The 15629-nt window shown below is 29.6% G+C and overlaps 2 protein-coding genes across 2 annotated transcripts; one reads left to right on the top strand and one right to left on the bottom strand.

The window, feature by feature from the left end:
* The first annotated feature begins 2765 nt into the window (after positions 1 to 2765).
* Positions 2766 to 4594, top strand: LOC11408846 (GATA transcription factor 9). Its single transcript, XM_003618962.4, has 2 exons — positions 2766 to 3021; positions 3724 to 4594. The coding sequence occupies exons 1-2, from the start codon at positions 2935 to 2937 to the stop codon at positions 4420 to 4422; spliced, it is 786 nt and encodes a 261-aa protein (XP_003619010.2). The 5' UTR covers positions 2766 to 2934; the 3' UTR covers positions 4423 to 4594.
* A 1380-nt stretch (positions 4595 to 5974) lies between these two features.
* Positions 5975 to 9604, bottom strand: LOC11411523 (glucan endo-1,3-beta-glucosidase 8). The gene is made up of 2 exons (XM_024786312.2): positions 8786 to 9604; positions 5975 to 7232 (listed from the first exon to the last, which is right to left on the bottom strand). Exons 1-2 carry the CDS (start codon positions 9124 to 9126, stop codon positions 6119 to 6121), a joined length of 1455 nt encoding a protein of 484 aa, XP_024642080.1. The 5' UTR covers positions 9127 to 9604; the 3' UTR covers positions 5975 to 6118.
* Between the last annotated feature and the right edge of the window lie 6025 nt (positions 9605 to 15629).

The raw sequence follows: 15629 nt of genomic DNA on the forward strand, positions 1-15629 counted from the left end.
ATCAATAATATTCATTTTAGGTCTCAGATATTTTTTAGGGGATTAACATGCTAACATGACACATGATCATGATTTTCTCTCAAAAAAAAAAAATGACACGATCATGATCAATAATACATCTTCATGTGCCTTTTATATTAATTTTAGATTTTAAATTAATCTCTTTTTTTTTTGGACAAATTTAGTCCCACATGTTCTGAAGAGTCAATTTGTTGGAAATTTACAATGAAACATACAAGTAACAAGTGTGTCATAAAAACAGTCTGATGCAAAAATCATGTATTATTACATAAAAATCATGTAAATCTTATATGTTTCAATTATTCACAAAATAATAATTAACTTGCTCTATTAAACTTTGAAAAAAAGTAAATACAAACACTTCTTTTACCAAAAACGACAAATGAAAAGTGTGAGAGAGAGGGGGTATCAATCAACTACCTCAAAAAAGAAAGTAATTTATTTATTTATATAATAAAAAAGTGCATAGAGGCTAAAATATTAATTAGTTATATATTTGTGTATTTTTTGAGTGAATTGGTTATCTTTTGCAAACAACTGCAAAACCTAATCTTATGAACCGAATAAGATCATAATGGATGACAAAACTCTCCTTTAAAAGTATATATTTATGTTTGATTCTTATTCTTTCCGTACATTTAAATATTGTCTCTTTCAATTATAATAAATTATATATCATTATTATAAACTATTATCAATATTTTTAGTTTTAAATAACATTATTTAGGTTTAGATTATGTTATTGTTATAAAAATTATTTAAATAATTCTTATGTACTTGCTTCTCACCGTATATGTTTGTCCATTCTCTCTTTCAATGGGTGTAATCAATCATGCATGAGTCCTAATTTGGACCACAAAATTCAAAAGGCTAAAAAGTGGGGGGAGAGAGGGAGGGAGCAAGCTTTCAAAAGAATCTAAGACTGCCAATACCAGTCTGTGCTTCTCTCAGTTCTGCTCTATGAATGCATCTTTTGAGAGAGTGAGTGAGGATAACAAAATCAAAATTATAGTAAATAACAATATTATAAAAGAAAATGATAACGAAGGGTATTTTTTAAGAATTTTAGATAGTAAATTTTTATGGAAAATTGTACATTCAATAATATTAAATTTTTTTAATAAATAATTTTTTAATTGAGCATCTTTAAAGAATGCTTTTAGAACACTCGTTAGCAAGATACTGTAATAAAATATATATATATATATGCCGCCAATAATTGCAAAGGAGATATTTTCAAACTTCTTGTTTTTGCATTATTCTTTTAGAGTGATAACAAATAGTTACAAATATTACCATTATTGTTAAGATTATTTTCTTTTTCTTGTTCAATTTCAATATGTTATGAGGTTATTCTTGTTTGGTACTAAGCTTGCCTCAAGCCCGGTAATAATAATTTCATAAAGCTAAGATCTCATCCCTTTTTTCCATCCTATAACTATATTTAGTAAATAGTGTTAAATGAATGGGTGTGTTTGTTTCAAGTTATAATTGTTGATTCCCGAGGGTGGGAATAAAGTTCCCATGGAGATGGGAATAAATTCATAAATAGTTTACCTATTATAATCCCTAATTTTATGGTTCCTAGGAATATTATAAAGCTAACCAAACATATTTTTCCTAAATTCCTTGGAATAAAATTCCCATCTTTATATTCCAAGGAATGTTATTCCTAGGAATAAATTTGGTAAACTTGAAACAAACACACCCTAAGATTTCATCCCAATAGTAAACTTAACAATGAGGGTGTTGAAACACATCTTATACGTCCAACATTCTGAAAACCTGAGTAAAACATACCACAAACAACTTTAATACTCACCCTCATGCTAAACATGAGTCTGAATTCAACTCTCACACTGCAATCCTTATCCGACTCTAATGTCAGTGTCAAATAAACTTGTATTTCATCTTAGAAGCTAACTCAAAGTATGAGGCAGCCAAACATATTTATACATTTAACAACCTAAGAATATGAGCAATCGTAGGACCACAAACAACTTTAATATCCACCCTTACAAATGAGTGTTCATAAAAATGATACAAATGAGTGTTCATAAAAACTAACTCAAAAGATACGGTGTCTTAACACATTTATACTTTAATCGAAAATATGAGCAATGTGAAACTTCCAAGTGTTTTTCCTTTGTTTTAGGGGTGGTTTTTAAAGGGGTTTTTGTTCGAGCCGGTGTTGTGTGACAACCGATTTTCCCTTCTTTGTTTTTTCTCCACCTGAACCTTTTAGTGCTTCTTGCACGGGCTTGTTGGTTAATAATATTTTTGCCGATTAAAAAAAAAAGTCATGTATATATATATTTTTTAGGAAAAAATATGTACATTTGAACACATGAAAAATTGTGATTAAATAAGTTAAAAGTTGTTGTTGAAAATATTAAATGAATGGTTATTGAGTCGTAGACACTTTATTATATTCATTGACCATCAAATGAACATAATTGACCATATAAATTAATGACATTAACAATTCAAATTATTCATCTAAAAAAAATATTCAAATTATTATCAATATTTTTTTTGTCAAATTCAAATTTTCATGTAAAAATATGTATGATTTATATAATTATTTATAATTAAAAGAATTACATGACCAAGGATGGATAAAAGCTGGATAACACATATGGTAAAGGTAAAAAAAAAAAGAAGATATAGTTGGAAACATGATAGTGTAAAATGATAGATGATGTTGATTGGTGAGTGTCAACATGAGACATAGATATAACTTTTTTCACCAATTTAATTAACTTTTTTCATTTGTTTTCTTTAGCTTTTATCTGCCGACAGAAGCTCTGAGTACCATAAAAGAGAACACTCAGAATTGTGTGACATGTAACACAAAACTTGGTTCTATTCTTCTTCACACCCCCTTCTTCTTCTTCACACCCCCCTTTAGACATGGATATTTGCAACAATGTATCAGTTTCAGAAGAGTTTCAACAAGAGTTTTCTACCATTGATGACCTTTTTCCTGCTCACAACACGGTTAGTCTATACACATATATAAATAAACATGCATGCATATATTTTGCTAGTACTTTATGTAAAAAATGGTTATAGAGATATATTTTTGTATGCATATAGTATTTGGTAATACTTCAAGTTCATAAGGATTGTAGCTTTAGTTTTTTTTTTTTGTGAGTGAATGTTTATACAAGTTGGTATTACTTTATAAAGTTTAAAGCTTTAATTATTCTTGTACTACCAAATTTTGATTTGATTTTTTGCAAAAAATATATAATTGCTAGTACTTTATATTAAAAAAAAAGATTGTAGAGCAATAGTTTGTGTATGCATAGAATTTGGTAATACTTTAAATTCATAAAAATTGTAGCTTTAATGTTTTTTTTTTTTGTGAGTAAATGTGTATAAATATAAGTTTTTATTTTACTTTATAAAGTTTGTAGCTTTGATAATTTTTGTTGTATTGCATGTATGTAATGTGAGTGTTCTATTGTTGTTGGTACTAAATTTGATTTTTTTTTTTGGCAAGGAAAAAAAGTTTTCTATTGTTAGAAATTTATGTTAAAAAAAGTTTGTAGAGCATTAATTTGTGTATGCATAGAATTTGGTAATACTTTAAGGTCATAAAGATTGTAGCTTTAATATTTTTTTTATATATAAGGTTTCTATTTTACTCTATAAAGTTTGGTAATAAATTTTGGTTTTTTGTGGCAAATTTTTCAGGAAGTGGATTTAGGGATGGAGTGGTTGTCAGTGTTTGTTGAAGAATGTTTTTCAAGTAAACCAAGTTGTGTCATAGCACCTTCTTCTAATGTTCAAATTCAAGAAAGTACAAACACAAAACCTTCAAACACAATGCAAAAACCTCAACAACAAAATCAATCTTATTTGCAAAATTTTGTTGTTCCTGGAAAAGCAAGAAGCAAGAGAAAAAGACTTTCAGCTCCTAGTACAAATATTTGGTCACATTCACATCTTATAAGTGATGGTAATTTGATTTCAGATCCTCCTTTGTTGAAACAAGCTTATTGGTTAGCCGATAGCGAACTCATTGCTCCGAAAAACGAGCAAAAAGTCTCTGCAGTTGCGTACGGAGATCAGAAAGAAGCAAAAAGAAGGGTGAAGAAAGAGAGTTATGAGGTTGGAATTATTCAAGTTAAGAATAGTGAGAATGTTAATGATGATGATGAGGAACATATTCCAAATGCAAGAAGGTGCACTCATTGTTTGTCACAAAGGACCCCACAATGGAGGGCAGGACCATTGGGACCAAAAACACTATGCAATGCATGTGGTGTGAGGTACAAGTCTGGTAGGTTGTTGCCAGAGTATAGGCCAGCAAAGAGTCCTACTTTTGTTAGCTACTTGCATTCAAATTCTCACAAAAAAGTTCTTGAGATGAGAATGCAATCTATTAAGTAGGGCTTAATTAGTGATTAGTGAAGTTGGTTTATAGTTTATGTTATTTTCATGTAGACCAAAAGATGGGTTTTAAAGACCAAAACATGTTTTTTCATGAAAAGTATAATTAAGTAGCATGTTTAGATTATTAGAGTTTCTAATCAATTTTAAGAGGAACTAAATCATGGCTTCATATTTAAAATGATGTTGAAATATAATGCACTGTGATTGTTAGAGTTCCTGATATTTTTTGGGTCGAACTCCCGATATTTTGATGATTGTTCAATAAGTCTCTCAAATTGCTCAACCTATTGAATCATAACTTCTGATGACATTTTTTGTAAGTAAAACCTGATCGGATCGTAACTTCTGATGGTTATGGTTACTATTTTTAAAAATGTAAGCGATTTGAGGGACTTATTGAGAAATTATCCGATATTTTAATTCCAACCTCAATCCAAATTGTAGCAAACAATGCTACAGTTCTGGTTTTTGGGTTCAGATATGGGCTCAATGGTTAGGAGAGCTGCAATCAATAGTGGAAGCCCAGTAGTCATTTTCTCTTCCAACCTCCTGATTTTTAAAATTTACCCTCGTCTAAATTTATCCATCTGAAAAAGGAAAAACATCATATATTTTAGATTTACCTATCTGAACACGAAAAAAAGAAAATGTGTTTTTTTCCCTCCGGATTGATACATCTGGAGGGAAGTGATTTCTAAGAAAACTACGGGGTTGTGCGGAGTTAAAAGTATCCCTCTTGAAGAATAGTATAGTACTAAATCTTTTGGATTGATGTCTACAACAAGAGCTTTATGTGTCTCCCCTTTGGGTCGGACCGGTCTACTTGATATCTATCGATCGTATTATCTGCCATATAATTAGGGAGAGAATTTTCCCACCCTAAAAATTTCGAATATGCATATTAATAAACACAATTTTATTCCGTTTAGAAGTATACTTTCGAATAAATAAAGTGTCTAGAAGCACACATATAGAGCTATGTGGGGGGTGACAAAAGTTGTTCTCTGTAATCATATGATTATAAAGCCCAACCCAAATAATTGCATTTTGATGACACTGTTCAAAATTATTAAAGTAGAAAAACAAGCAAAGCTTAAATCCATACAAAATCTGAGTAAAATAGAGTTTTGATTTTATTTTTTATAATGAAGTTAAAATAGAGCTATTAAACACACTTTAGATGCAACGGTAAAGTTGTTGCCACATGATTGAAATGTCATAAATATAAGTCTTGGAAACAATCTCTTGTGTAAAAACATGGTAAAACTGGATGTAATACATCAAGCATATGCGGGAAATCTAGTACACTTGATTACTTTTCTACACGCACTTTGGATGCACATATCTTAATGATGATTTGGTATTTTTTATTTATTTTTATAATAGAATAGATGAATAATGTAGTATTGTCTAGTTTTTATAAATGTCAAATACAGATCCCACATGAAGCATCATCAGTATGATAATTCCAATACATGTGGAGACCATAAATTGTAGATCACAATAGAAGAAGTCAAATGTATAAAAAGGACAACCCTTCAAAATAATATATTCAAGTCTACAAAACTATATATTAAATGAATCTTCAAAACTATATCTTCCACACCATCTCCAAGTACAATATCTCTCATTTACATATATTTAAATATAAGTCACAAAATCACCTATAACATGTGTACAAGAAGAAATTAACCTAACACAATAGAATCATAGGAAGTATACTAAAAAACAAGAAAACAACAAATGAAGGGAACAAAGAAGAGGATGAAGAAGGGTTAATTTGAATAATAAAATCACAAGTAGGAGTTGAAATATTATTTGTTGTAAGCATAGCTAACCCTTCAAAATTGCAAGCCAAGTCATTCTGATTTTGCACTTGATAATACATATTAAATGCATATGAAGCATTTCCATTAGCATCCAAATTGTTGCAAGATGATCCATATCCAAGTGGGGTGCAATCAGCAAAAGTGCAAGCATAATTAATATTATCTGCAAGGTTGCTTAAATTATTGGCATTTGGATTAAACATGCACCATTTTGGATCAAGATAATGCACATCTTTTGCACCAACCAATAATTTATTTTGACCATGTTGATTTGAAACATGCATTGGAAATTTAGGTTTACCATCAAAACTAAATATTCCCCAATGTCTTTCAAAATTTCCTGGCTCAATGGATTTTGCATCTTCATCAATTAATCCAAATAAATAAACTTCAATGTAACCTTGTCTTCTTGGTGTACCTTTGTTTGATGCAAGCCTAGGTAAAAGACCATTATAGAATCTTAATGCATTTTGAATATTTGCATTTTTGTCACCATCTGTTGGCCACCCTACTTCACCAACAAAAATTGGCATGTTACCAAATCCAATTGATTTCAATGCTGAGACTAAAGTATCAAAATTTGCATCAAAAACATTTGTGTACAAAACTCCATTGTCATTTATAGGATTTGATACTCCATCAAAAAATGCATAGTCAAATGGAAAATTGTCATTTCCATAAAGACTTAAAAAAGGGTAAATGTTGACTGTGAATGGTGCATTATTTTTGCTTAAAAATTGGACTATTTGTGTCATAAGTTCACTTAAATCAGGCCTAAATATTCCAGCTGATGGAACAGCATTGTTTGAATCTGGAGATTCATAAACATCAGCATTTAAGGGTACTGTGGCCTTAATTGAGTCACCTAATCCAACTTGATTTAGGGCATTTTGAATGTTCATTAGGGCAGGGAAGGTTACATTCAAGAATGAATTGTTGTATGCTTTCAAAAATGGCTCATTTCCAACTGCCACATACCTGTAACAATAATAGTGTAAAGATGGAATGCATAAATATGTGTTTAGGAAATAAATAATTATATGAAAAAAAATCATATGAAAACCATAATATATAGTTTCAAATATCTCCCTCATTCACATACAAATAAATAAATTTCTGACAAAAAATATGCAGAATTAGGGTTCGAACCCTAACATACTGCTGATCCACCTTAAAAATGTGAATTTTTAGTTGATAAACTATTTGACATAGAAAAACTCATTTAAGTACATAAAATTATTTAAAAATCTCATCATATACAAATGATTTTTATTGAAAATATGAAGTACGTGAGAATATAGTTGAGTTGAGTCCACCAATTAAGATCTAGTTTTGTTTTTTATAAAAGAAATACTTGAACAACTCAAAAGAGACACAAATACAAGTACCAAGAAAAAAAGAGAAAAGAATCTAACTTCAGAAATTGTACAACCTGAATCACTTTGCTAAGTTTCATCTTCATATTTAATATTTTTATCTGATGTGATCACCGTCCATGGCAGAACAAAAAGCATTTAACATTGGCCAGCCATACAAAAAAAATGCAGAGATCCAAAGTAACATATAGTTCCAAAATTCCATATCACTCTCTTTGAGTGCAATTTAGAGAAAAAACCAAAAAATATACTAAAAGTTAATAGAAAATAAAATACTATCAAAATATCACATTAACCATATACAATTTGAACCTATTTAATAAAATAATAAAATCAATTTAAACCTTTAAATTAAAATTGGACAACATCATATATTCGATCTTGATCATACGGTTGATATCATGTGGCCATATGAAATGTATAATTTCCTTAATTTATAGAATCATATTCAACTTTTTCCAATAGTTATCAACCGATCATTATTTTTTTCTGAAAGGTATAATTATCAACCGATCATTTCTTATCAGCTTTATGGTTACATTTCATTGAGTCACTTTCCCTTAATACTTTTCGAAGAATGTTAACCGGTGTCTCCGAGGTATTGGTTAAGCAACCAAAAGAAGTAAGATTTTATTAAAAAATGATGTAATAATTAGTTAGTCAAAAATAACAGTTTATATTTTCAAGACAGTTTTTCTACTTTTAGATTATGGAGCATTGGTTAACAAGACTAATAGTACTTTTTTTAGTGACTTTCCCTTAATACTAGAACCTAGTCCAATAATTGACATAAAAAAAAGTCATTCAAAAAACAAAATACAATAATTCACACAATCAAGATTTCAACTAGTTTCCATATTAACTAGTATATATTTTCTTCTTAATAATTTTTTATAGATGAAATGACAAATAATGATTGAAACTCATGCATCTAAGTGGAGAGATCGGGGTTCAAATTCCAACTGCAACTTCCAATCTAACAGTTTCGACATTTTTACATGTTGAACTAGGACTTCTGAACATAATTTTTTATAATATCAAGAATTACGAAATCCAAACAGCAAATGCAATTTAAAACCATGATCACATCCACAACGATTAACAATAAAAACTATATAATAAAAAAAATCAAAATATAAAATTAAACAAACTTACTTGATATTTACTCCACCAGATTTGAAGTTATAACGTGTAACATTCTTTCTAACCCATTGCAAAGCACGATCATAATCACTCATTTCAGCTAATTGATTATTAGGAATAGCAACCATTACTTCAATACCTGACCCACCAAGTGCACTCATAGTTTCTTCATCAGCATCAAATAACTTCACTTTTTGAATTCCATTATCTTTCAACATTTGTACAACTGTGTCTGGTTTCAATGGATGTGTTGCTTGTGTTCCCCAATTCACACCAAGTCCTTCCACATACCAAAAAATTGTACTCATCATCATAGCCATAAAAACCCATCTTGAAAACCAATTTTTCCCCATTAATTTTCACTAAAAGATAAAAAATAATATTGAATACAAAAAAAAAATTGTAATTGAAACACTTCTATATTTGTATATTTTTTTGAAAGAACTTCTATATTTGTATATGGTAACAAGATGAATATGATAAGTCTTTAATTTGATTTAAATGAAAAATATTTTATAGAAGAAAAAAAATCTTGTGATCACTTTCCTTACCCACTTATAAAAATAGGAGTGAAGCTTAATAAATAGCTATGTTAATATATTTATAAGAGTGAAAGAAGATGAACAAGTAAGAAGAAGCTAGGAAAATGGAGTGGGAATATATATGATAAAAAGTGAAATTTATCAAAGATTAGAATTGATTGAAAGATTATATTCCCTAAGTGAAGAAAGAGAATGGCTATTGCTTCAAGAATATATTCTATTTTTGATTGATTGGGGTGAGATGAATCTAGAGAAAGCTATAAAAAGTTAGAACAAGTTGGAGAAGAATTTGAAGTATGAGAAGCTAATTAAGGGAAGAAAATATAAGTATATGAATTATGTATGTGGTGTGAAAAAAAGGTAGGAATTTCTATAAGAAGAACATGAAGAAGACAATTAGAAATAGATTAGATAAATGGAATTTGGTTATTTAGAGATGATGAAGAAAGGAAAGAAAGATTTTTCTATTGCACCCCCCACGTGTGTGTTTTGTGGACTACAAGGAAAGTGTGTTACATCTCTCTAGCATACTTTATAAGACGTCGGTATGTCGCACACTTAAGAAGTCGGTGTGTCATGTTATCTATCAAATTTTTTATTATAAATTTTGTATGATTAAAAAAATAACATTTTGTTTGTTTAAAATATATGTTAATCTTATATAATTGCTCTTGCAAGAAAACAGATTTAAATCTCTTAATTTTCAAAGTAATAAATCTCACTAGTATATATATTTTTTATTTTAAATTATTGCTAATGTATAGTAAATTTTGAAAATAATTTTATATTAAGAAATAAAGTGTGCGTGGTTCGAATGACTCATTTGAAAACTCTTCTTGACAATGTGGTAGTCAAGTGAGTATCAATGTTGATGTAAATGGTTGTGGATGGAAAAACTTCGTTAATTTGGTGGGGGTGGAGATAAATCACAATGATGAATAACTCGTACTTCTTGACTATCAGGAGGAGATCGTTAAGATGTAAAGTGTGAGTAATAGTCTTACTTTGTATTAAAAAAATTTGATGTTGGGGACCATATATGTGAGAGGATTCATATACCTAATACCTAACAACTTGATGTTGGTAATCTCATATACCCTTTCATGACCTAACAAGAAATACTATATGAGGTAAAAGAAAAAGAAAGGAAAAACTACATCAAGAGGGAGATGTTGAGTAAGAAGATGTTAAGGAGGGACATGTTAAAGGGAGAGATGTTGAACATGGAGATATTGAATAGGGAGTGTGATGAAGAAGATGAGGATTATATTGCGAATTTTGATAATAGCGAGTTTGATGAATTAAATATTGATGAGGATTGAGACTCAAGTCATGAATTACCAGCTGAAACATTTATTGTGTCAAGATAAATCAACGGTGGCTACAAATACTTTTTAGAGCTACTAAAAAGTACTTTAATTATTTCAAAATGTCTATGCTATGAATGATAAAAAAAAAATTTATTTAAGGCTTAATTGCATTTTTAGATCATTTTTTTTTTCTTCAAAAGTTGCGGTTATGGACCTCTAACTAATTTAAATACAAAACAGCCCCCTATATTTTGATTCTTTGGCAGTTTTGGACCCCCAAGGCAAAAAAATAAAAAATATTGACACGTGGCACCTCACTTAGGGTGCCACGTAAGCGTTGACCGAGTCAACAATGGACTGGGGGTCCAAAACTGCCAAAGAATCAAAACATAGAGGACTGTTTTGTATTTAAATTAGTTATGGGTCTATAACTGCAACTTTTAAAAAGATAGGGGTCCAAAAGTGCAATTAAACCTTTATTTAAAAAGAAGGGAAATGCTAACTTTAGAAGTCCAAAGAAGAAATTATAGTGATCAATACTTGCTTTTGAGGAGTTATGTTGAGAGAATATATTTGTAAGGTTTTTATTTGCTTATACACGCATTCCTTCAATTGGATTGGATGCTTATTTCTTGAAAAAGAACATATGGTTAGTTTTTTTTTTGAACAATCAAAACATATGGTTAATTAATTTAAGGTCAAATGCATCTAAATGTCCCTTAAGTTTTTCGTTTTTTTTAAAGTGGTCCTTTAAGTTTCAAAAATTTCAAACAAGCTCTTTAAGTTTCAAAAGCCCCAAACAAGTCTTTTTAGTTTTCGAATCGTTTTAAACAAGTTCTTTTAGAGGATGACGGTGATGATTGAGATGATAGCAACAAAGAGCATTATCCACCATTTGCAATGCCTAAAAAGATGACTAATTTTAAGTGGGTGTTAGGAACCAGATTTGGTACCAAAGATGAGTTCAAGGAAGCAATTACCAACTATGCTATCTACAATAGGACTTGTTTGAAACGATTCAAAAACGAAAATGACTTGTTTGAGACTTTTGAAACTTAAAGGACCACTTTAAGAAAAACGAAAAACTTAAAGGATTTTTTAGATGCATTTGACCTTAATTTAATGTCCATAATATGTAAAGATGAGAATAATAAGATGATTCTCATTGCATAAGAGAGAGTTGTGTCGGTGGTTTATGGTACAAGTAAGCAATGTGATATTGATTGCACCATGCATGCGTAACAATCTAATATATGATAGCAAAATTTCAATTCATATAAAGAGGCACTTCTGATTTCAATGAAAAGTTCAAGTAATGTTTAGATTCCCTCACAACATAGATTAGTCCCCTCATAGAGCAATAACTGTGGCGTAAATAAGTTGGATAGAAATTACTATAGTTGTAGTAAATTGGGATTGTTTTACTACATCTTAGTAATGGAGTTGTTGATGATTCAAGTTAAGGGTCGAAAATGAGTTGAGTTGAGTTGAATTTGGTTTGAATTGATTTGATTTAATAAGAATTTATTTAGCTTGAAACTTGACTCGAGTTTAAGAATTTTTTTTAGCTCGGCTTTGACTTAATATTAATTTGCGTACAACTTGATTTGGCTCGGTAGTTCAAAGAACATATTCAAAAGTCAATTTTTTAGATATTTGATGACGACAACAACAACCAAGCCATTTCCACTAAGTATTGTTGAGTACATCAATCAAACGACGCCATAATATTTTATCATATATATCATATCTTCATCCAACTCATCATTCTCTTGATCTTTTTTAATAGTTTCTGTTATATTTTTTTCTTGGTCTTTCTTCATGCTCTAGTGATATGACTACACTCCTTATGATCTTTGCTTATTATTATAGAATCTCCATGTTTTACATGCTTGAAAAACCAGAGAATAGATTCTCTCAATTTTTCTTAATCGTCCGATGTCAATCATTAAACATAATAGAGAAAAAAGATAAAATTATAGAGAAAAAAAGGATCAGATTTGATGGTTGAAACAATTGAGAAAATTTGAGAGAATTTTAATCGAAGGAATCCATTCCCTTAAAAATCACTTATCTAGATATTTTTTTATCGAAGGATATTTTTTTAGTAGCTACCAAGTGAGTTTTATGGGACACCTAGATTTGGTTTAATGAGTACTAAATCGTTTTTTCTATTACTAGTGAAATTGATTGAGAAGTGTGAACCCATGAGATTTGGTTTATTGAAAACATGGAAAGTGATTGATGATAGGTATGGTGCATATCCATTATGACGTTGAGTCGGCAGTAACATTCCCACCATCCTCGCCGTTGCTTCTGTATTGCATCATGGATCGATGGATGATGCATTCCATAATTTCTCAATCAACTTGTACACGTGGCAGTGATCAATTATCACTTGAGAAAAAGTATTCACAATTAAACTTTTTAGCATGGAGTTAAATACCCTTAAAAACATGGTGCTAAATTACTAATATCTCTAACATCCTATAGATACACACTTTGATAGTTATTTATTGAATGTATATTTTATAAAAAATGTATATTCGATAGATAACCACCGAATTATTTAGAAGGCCTTAGATATATTAAGGGCGTAAAGAGAAAAGTATTCACAATTAAACTTTTCAGCATGGAGTGAAATATCCTTAAAAAAACATGGTGCTAAATTAATTAAATAGGCTTAATTGTACAAGGGTGTTTATCTTTTGACTCCTAATATCTTTAAGATCCTATAGATACAGTTTGATAGTTATTTATTAGATGTACATTTTAAAAAAACGTATATTCAGTAGATAACTACCAAATATTATTTATAGGGCCTTAGATATATCAAGGGCGTAAAGAGAAACATTCATTTTATAATAGCGCAATTTTAGGCTTTAAATTTAAAATGTGCGTTAATTAAAAAAAAAAAACCACACAACACATGTCAAATAATACATCCTCCAGTCACTGTTATAAACAAAAATCAACATTTTAGATTCATTTATTAAATGATGTACATGGTCTATAATAATGACCATATACATCATTAATTGAATGAATCTAAAAAGTTATTTTTTACTTATAATAATGATCGGAGGATGTATTTTAAAAAAAATTACAATACATGTTGCATCGACATAAAAAAAACTTAGGAAATTGCCTTTAAACATATCAAATGATTCAACCTCCAAATAAGGTAATCAAAATCAAACATAACATAGCACGCTTTTAACCAGCAACACTAAAGGCTCTTGACCTTTCTCATTTACTTTTACCCTTTTACTATTTCCTTTTGTGTGATAAAATAAGATATTTAATGTGTAATTAAATCTTAATTTTATTATATATATATTTTTGACGAGAAATCTTAATTTTATTATATTTGCAATAGTTTTAGTATTTGTCATAAAATTCTTACACTTTCTTTTAATCTATTTTTCATCATGTTTTTCAATCATTTTATCAGACATTTGAACCATAATAGAGGAGTTTTAAAGAAGTTGTTCATGGATGAAGGGACATTTTATGATGTCTACAATCAAGTGGTGTAATTTCATTTTTTCCCTAAATAAAACAATTTCATAGGTATTTTGAGTCTTTTATTGATAAATCTTATAACAAGATACCTCATGAAATTTTTGGAAGATATGAAATGATTACCAAGGTTCAAGAAAACTTTGAAGACATTAATAGATTCCATCCCAAGTCCAAAGAACAAGTTGGAGGAAGAGAATCCTTGAAGAATAAAGAAAAAAAAGGAAAAATCCACACCTAAGGTTGAACCCATGCTCCTTGTACATGCCTCAGGCGCATGAGACAGAGAGCATTCTCTATATGTCATCTCTTATGCGCCTCGAGCATGCCCTCATGAGCGAGACACATGTTGTTATGAGAAAATACAACTTTTTATATTAATCCCAATAAAGAGGTAGAGGGGACTCGAAGAATCCTAATCATTGCTAATAATCTGAAATAATCCTTTTTAATTTCTGCAATAAATTCAAACTCTTTGCGCAATCAAATCAAACTTGAAAAATCCTTCAAATTTACTGCTTTTAAATATGTTTAGCTATTTGCCTTGATGAAACGACAATCCCGATGGAGACGATTTCACTTACTACTTTATTGCTTGGAAATAGTTTGGTGCACTTGAAGTAGCAATAAACGTCGCAGGGGGGTTTGAATTGTGACCTTTTTAAATTTAATCCTAAAACTTATTTGGTTAGATAAAAACAATTATATAGTGTATATTTAATTTATAATGTAGGAGATTTATATTATCTTTTTGAATTAAATAACTTGAACAGGAATCCGAATACTCTGGATTAATTTATTTAATTAAGGACAAGATTATTCTGGAGAGTGATTAACGTGAACTAGAGCACTCTGGATTAATATAGTGTAAAATAAATGACAAGATAAGGGAAGAGAAAATAACACAGGAGAATTATTCTGGTTCACCAAATCCAGCTACTTCCAGTCCTCACACTTCGTGTGGGATTCTCCACTATAGTATCCTGCTAAGAGAAACTTCTGACTAGCACTATAAATTCTTGATCACACCAGATCAGTCCGTTACACCCTGTATTATAAACCTCAACAGAGTTCTAAACTTCTTTCTCAAACTATTATGACAAATAGACTTGAGAATTTACAATACACTGTATGATAAAGATTTTGTTGATCACTAATTCTTTTAATATTAAAAATTGGGTTCATAATAAAAAGAAATGCAAAAAACTAAAAAAGAACCATCATTTTGTTTAATACAAAATGAATCTTAAGTATATCGGTTGTTGTTGCGTAAAAAAAGTGTTCTTGCTATCTAAATAGTGACAAACTAGAATTAATATCAAGAAAAAAATAGTAGCAAATTTGTACTGGCATGCATGATTAAACTTAAAACATTAGAAAAAAAATACTAATCATTTAACATATTAAAGTTGTATCCTTCATGCGAGGAAATAATCAATGAACAATTTTTAGATAAGTGCGCCAATGCTATTTTGGAAGAAC

The sequence above is a fragment of the Medicago truncatula genome, chromosome 6 (assembly GCF_003473485.1).
Source record: "Medicago truncatula cultivar Jemalong A17 chromosome 6, MtrunA17r5.0-ANR, whole genome shotgun sequence".
Taxonomy (NCBI): domain Eukaryota; kingdom Viridiplantae; phylum Streptophyta; class Magnoliopsida; order Fabales; family Fabaceae; genus Medicago; species Medicago truncatula.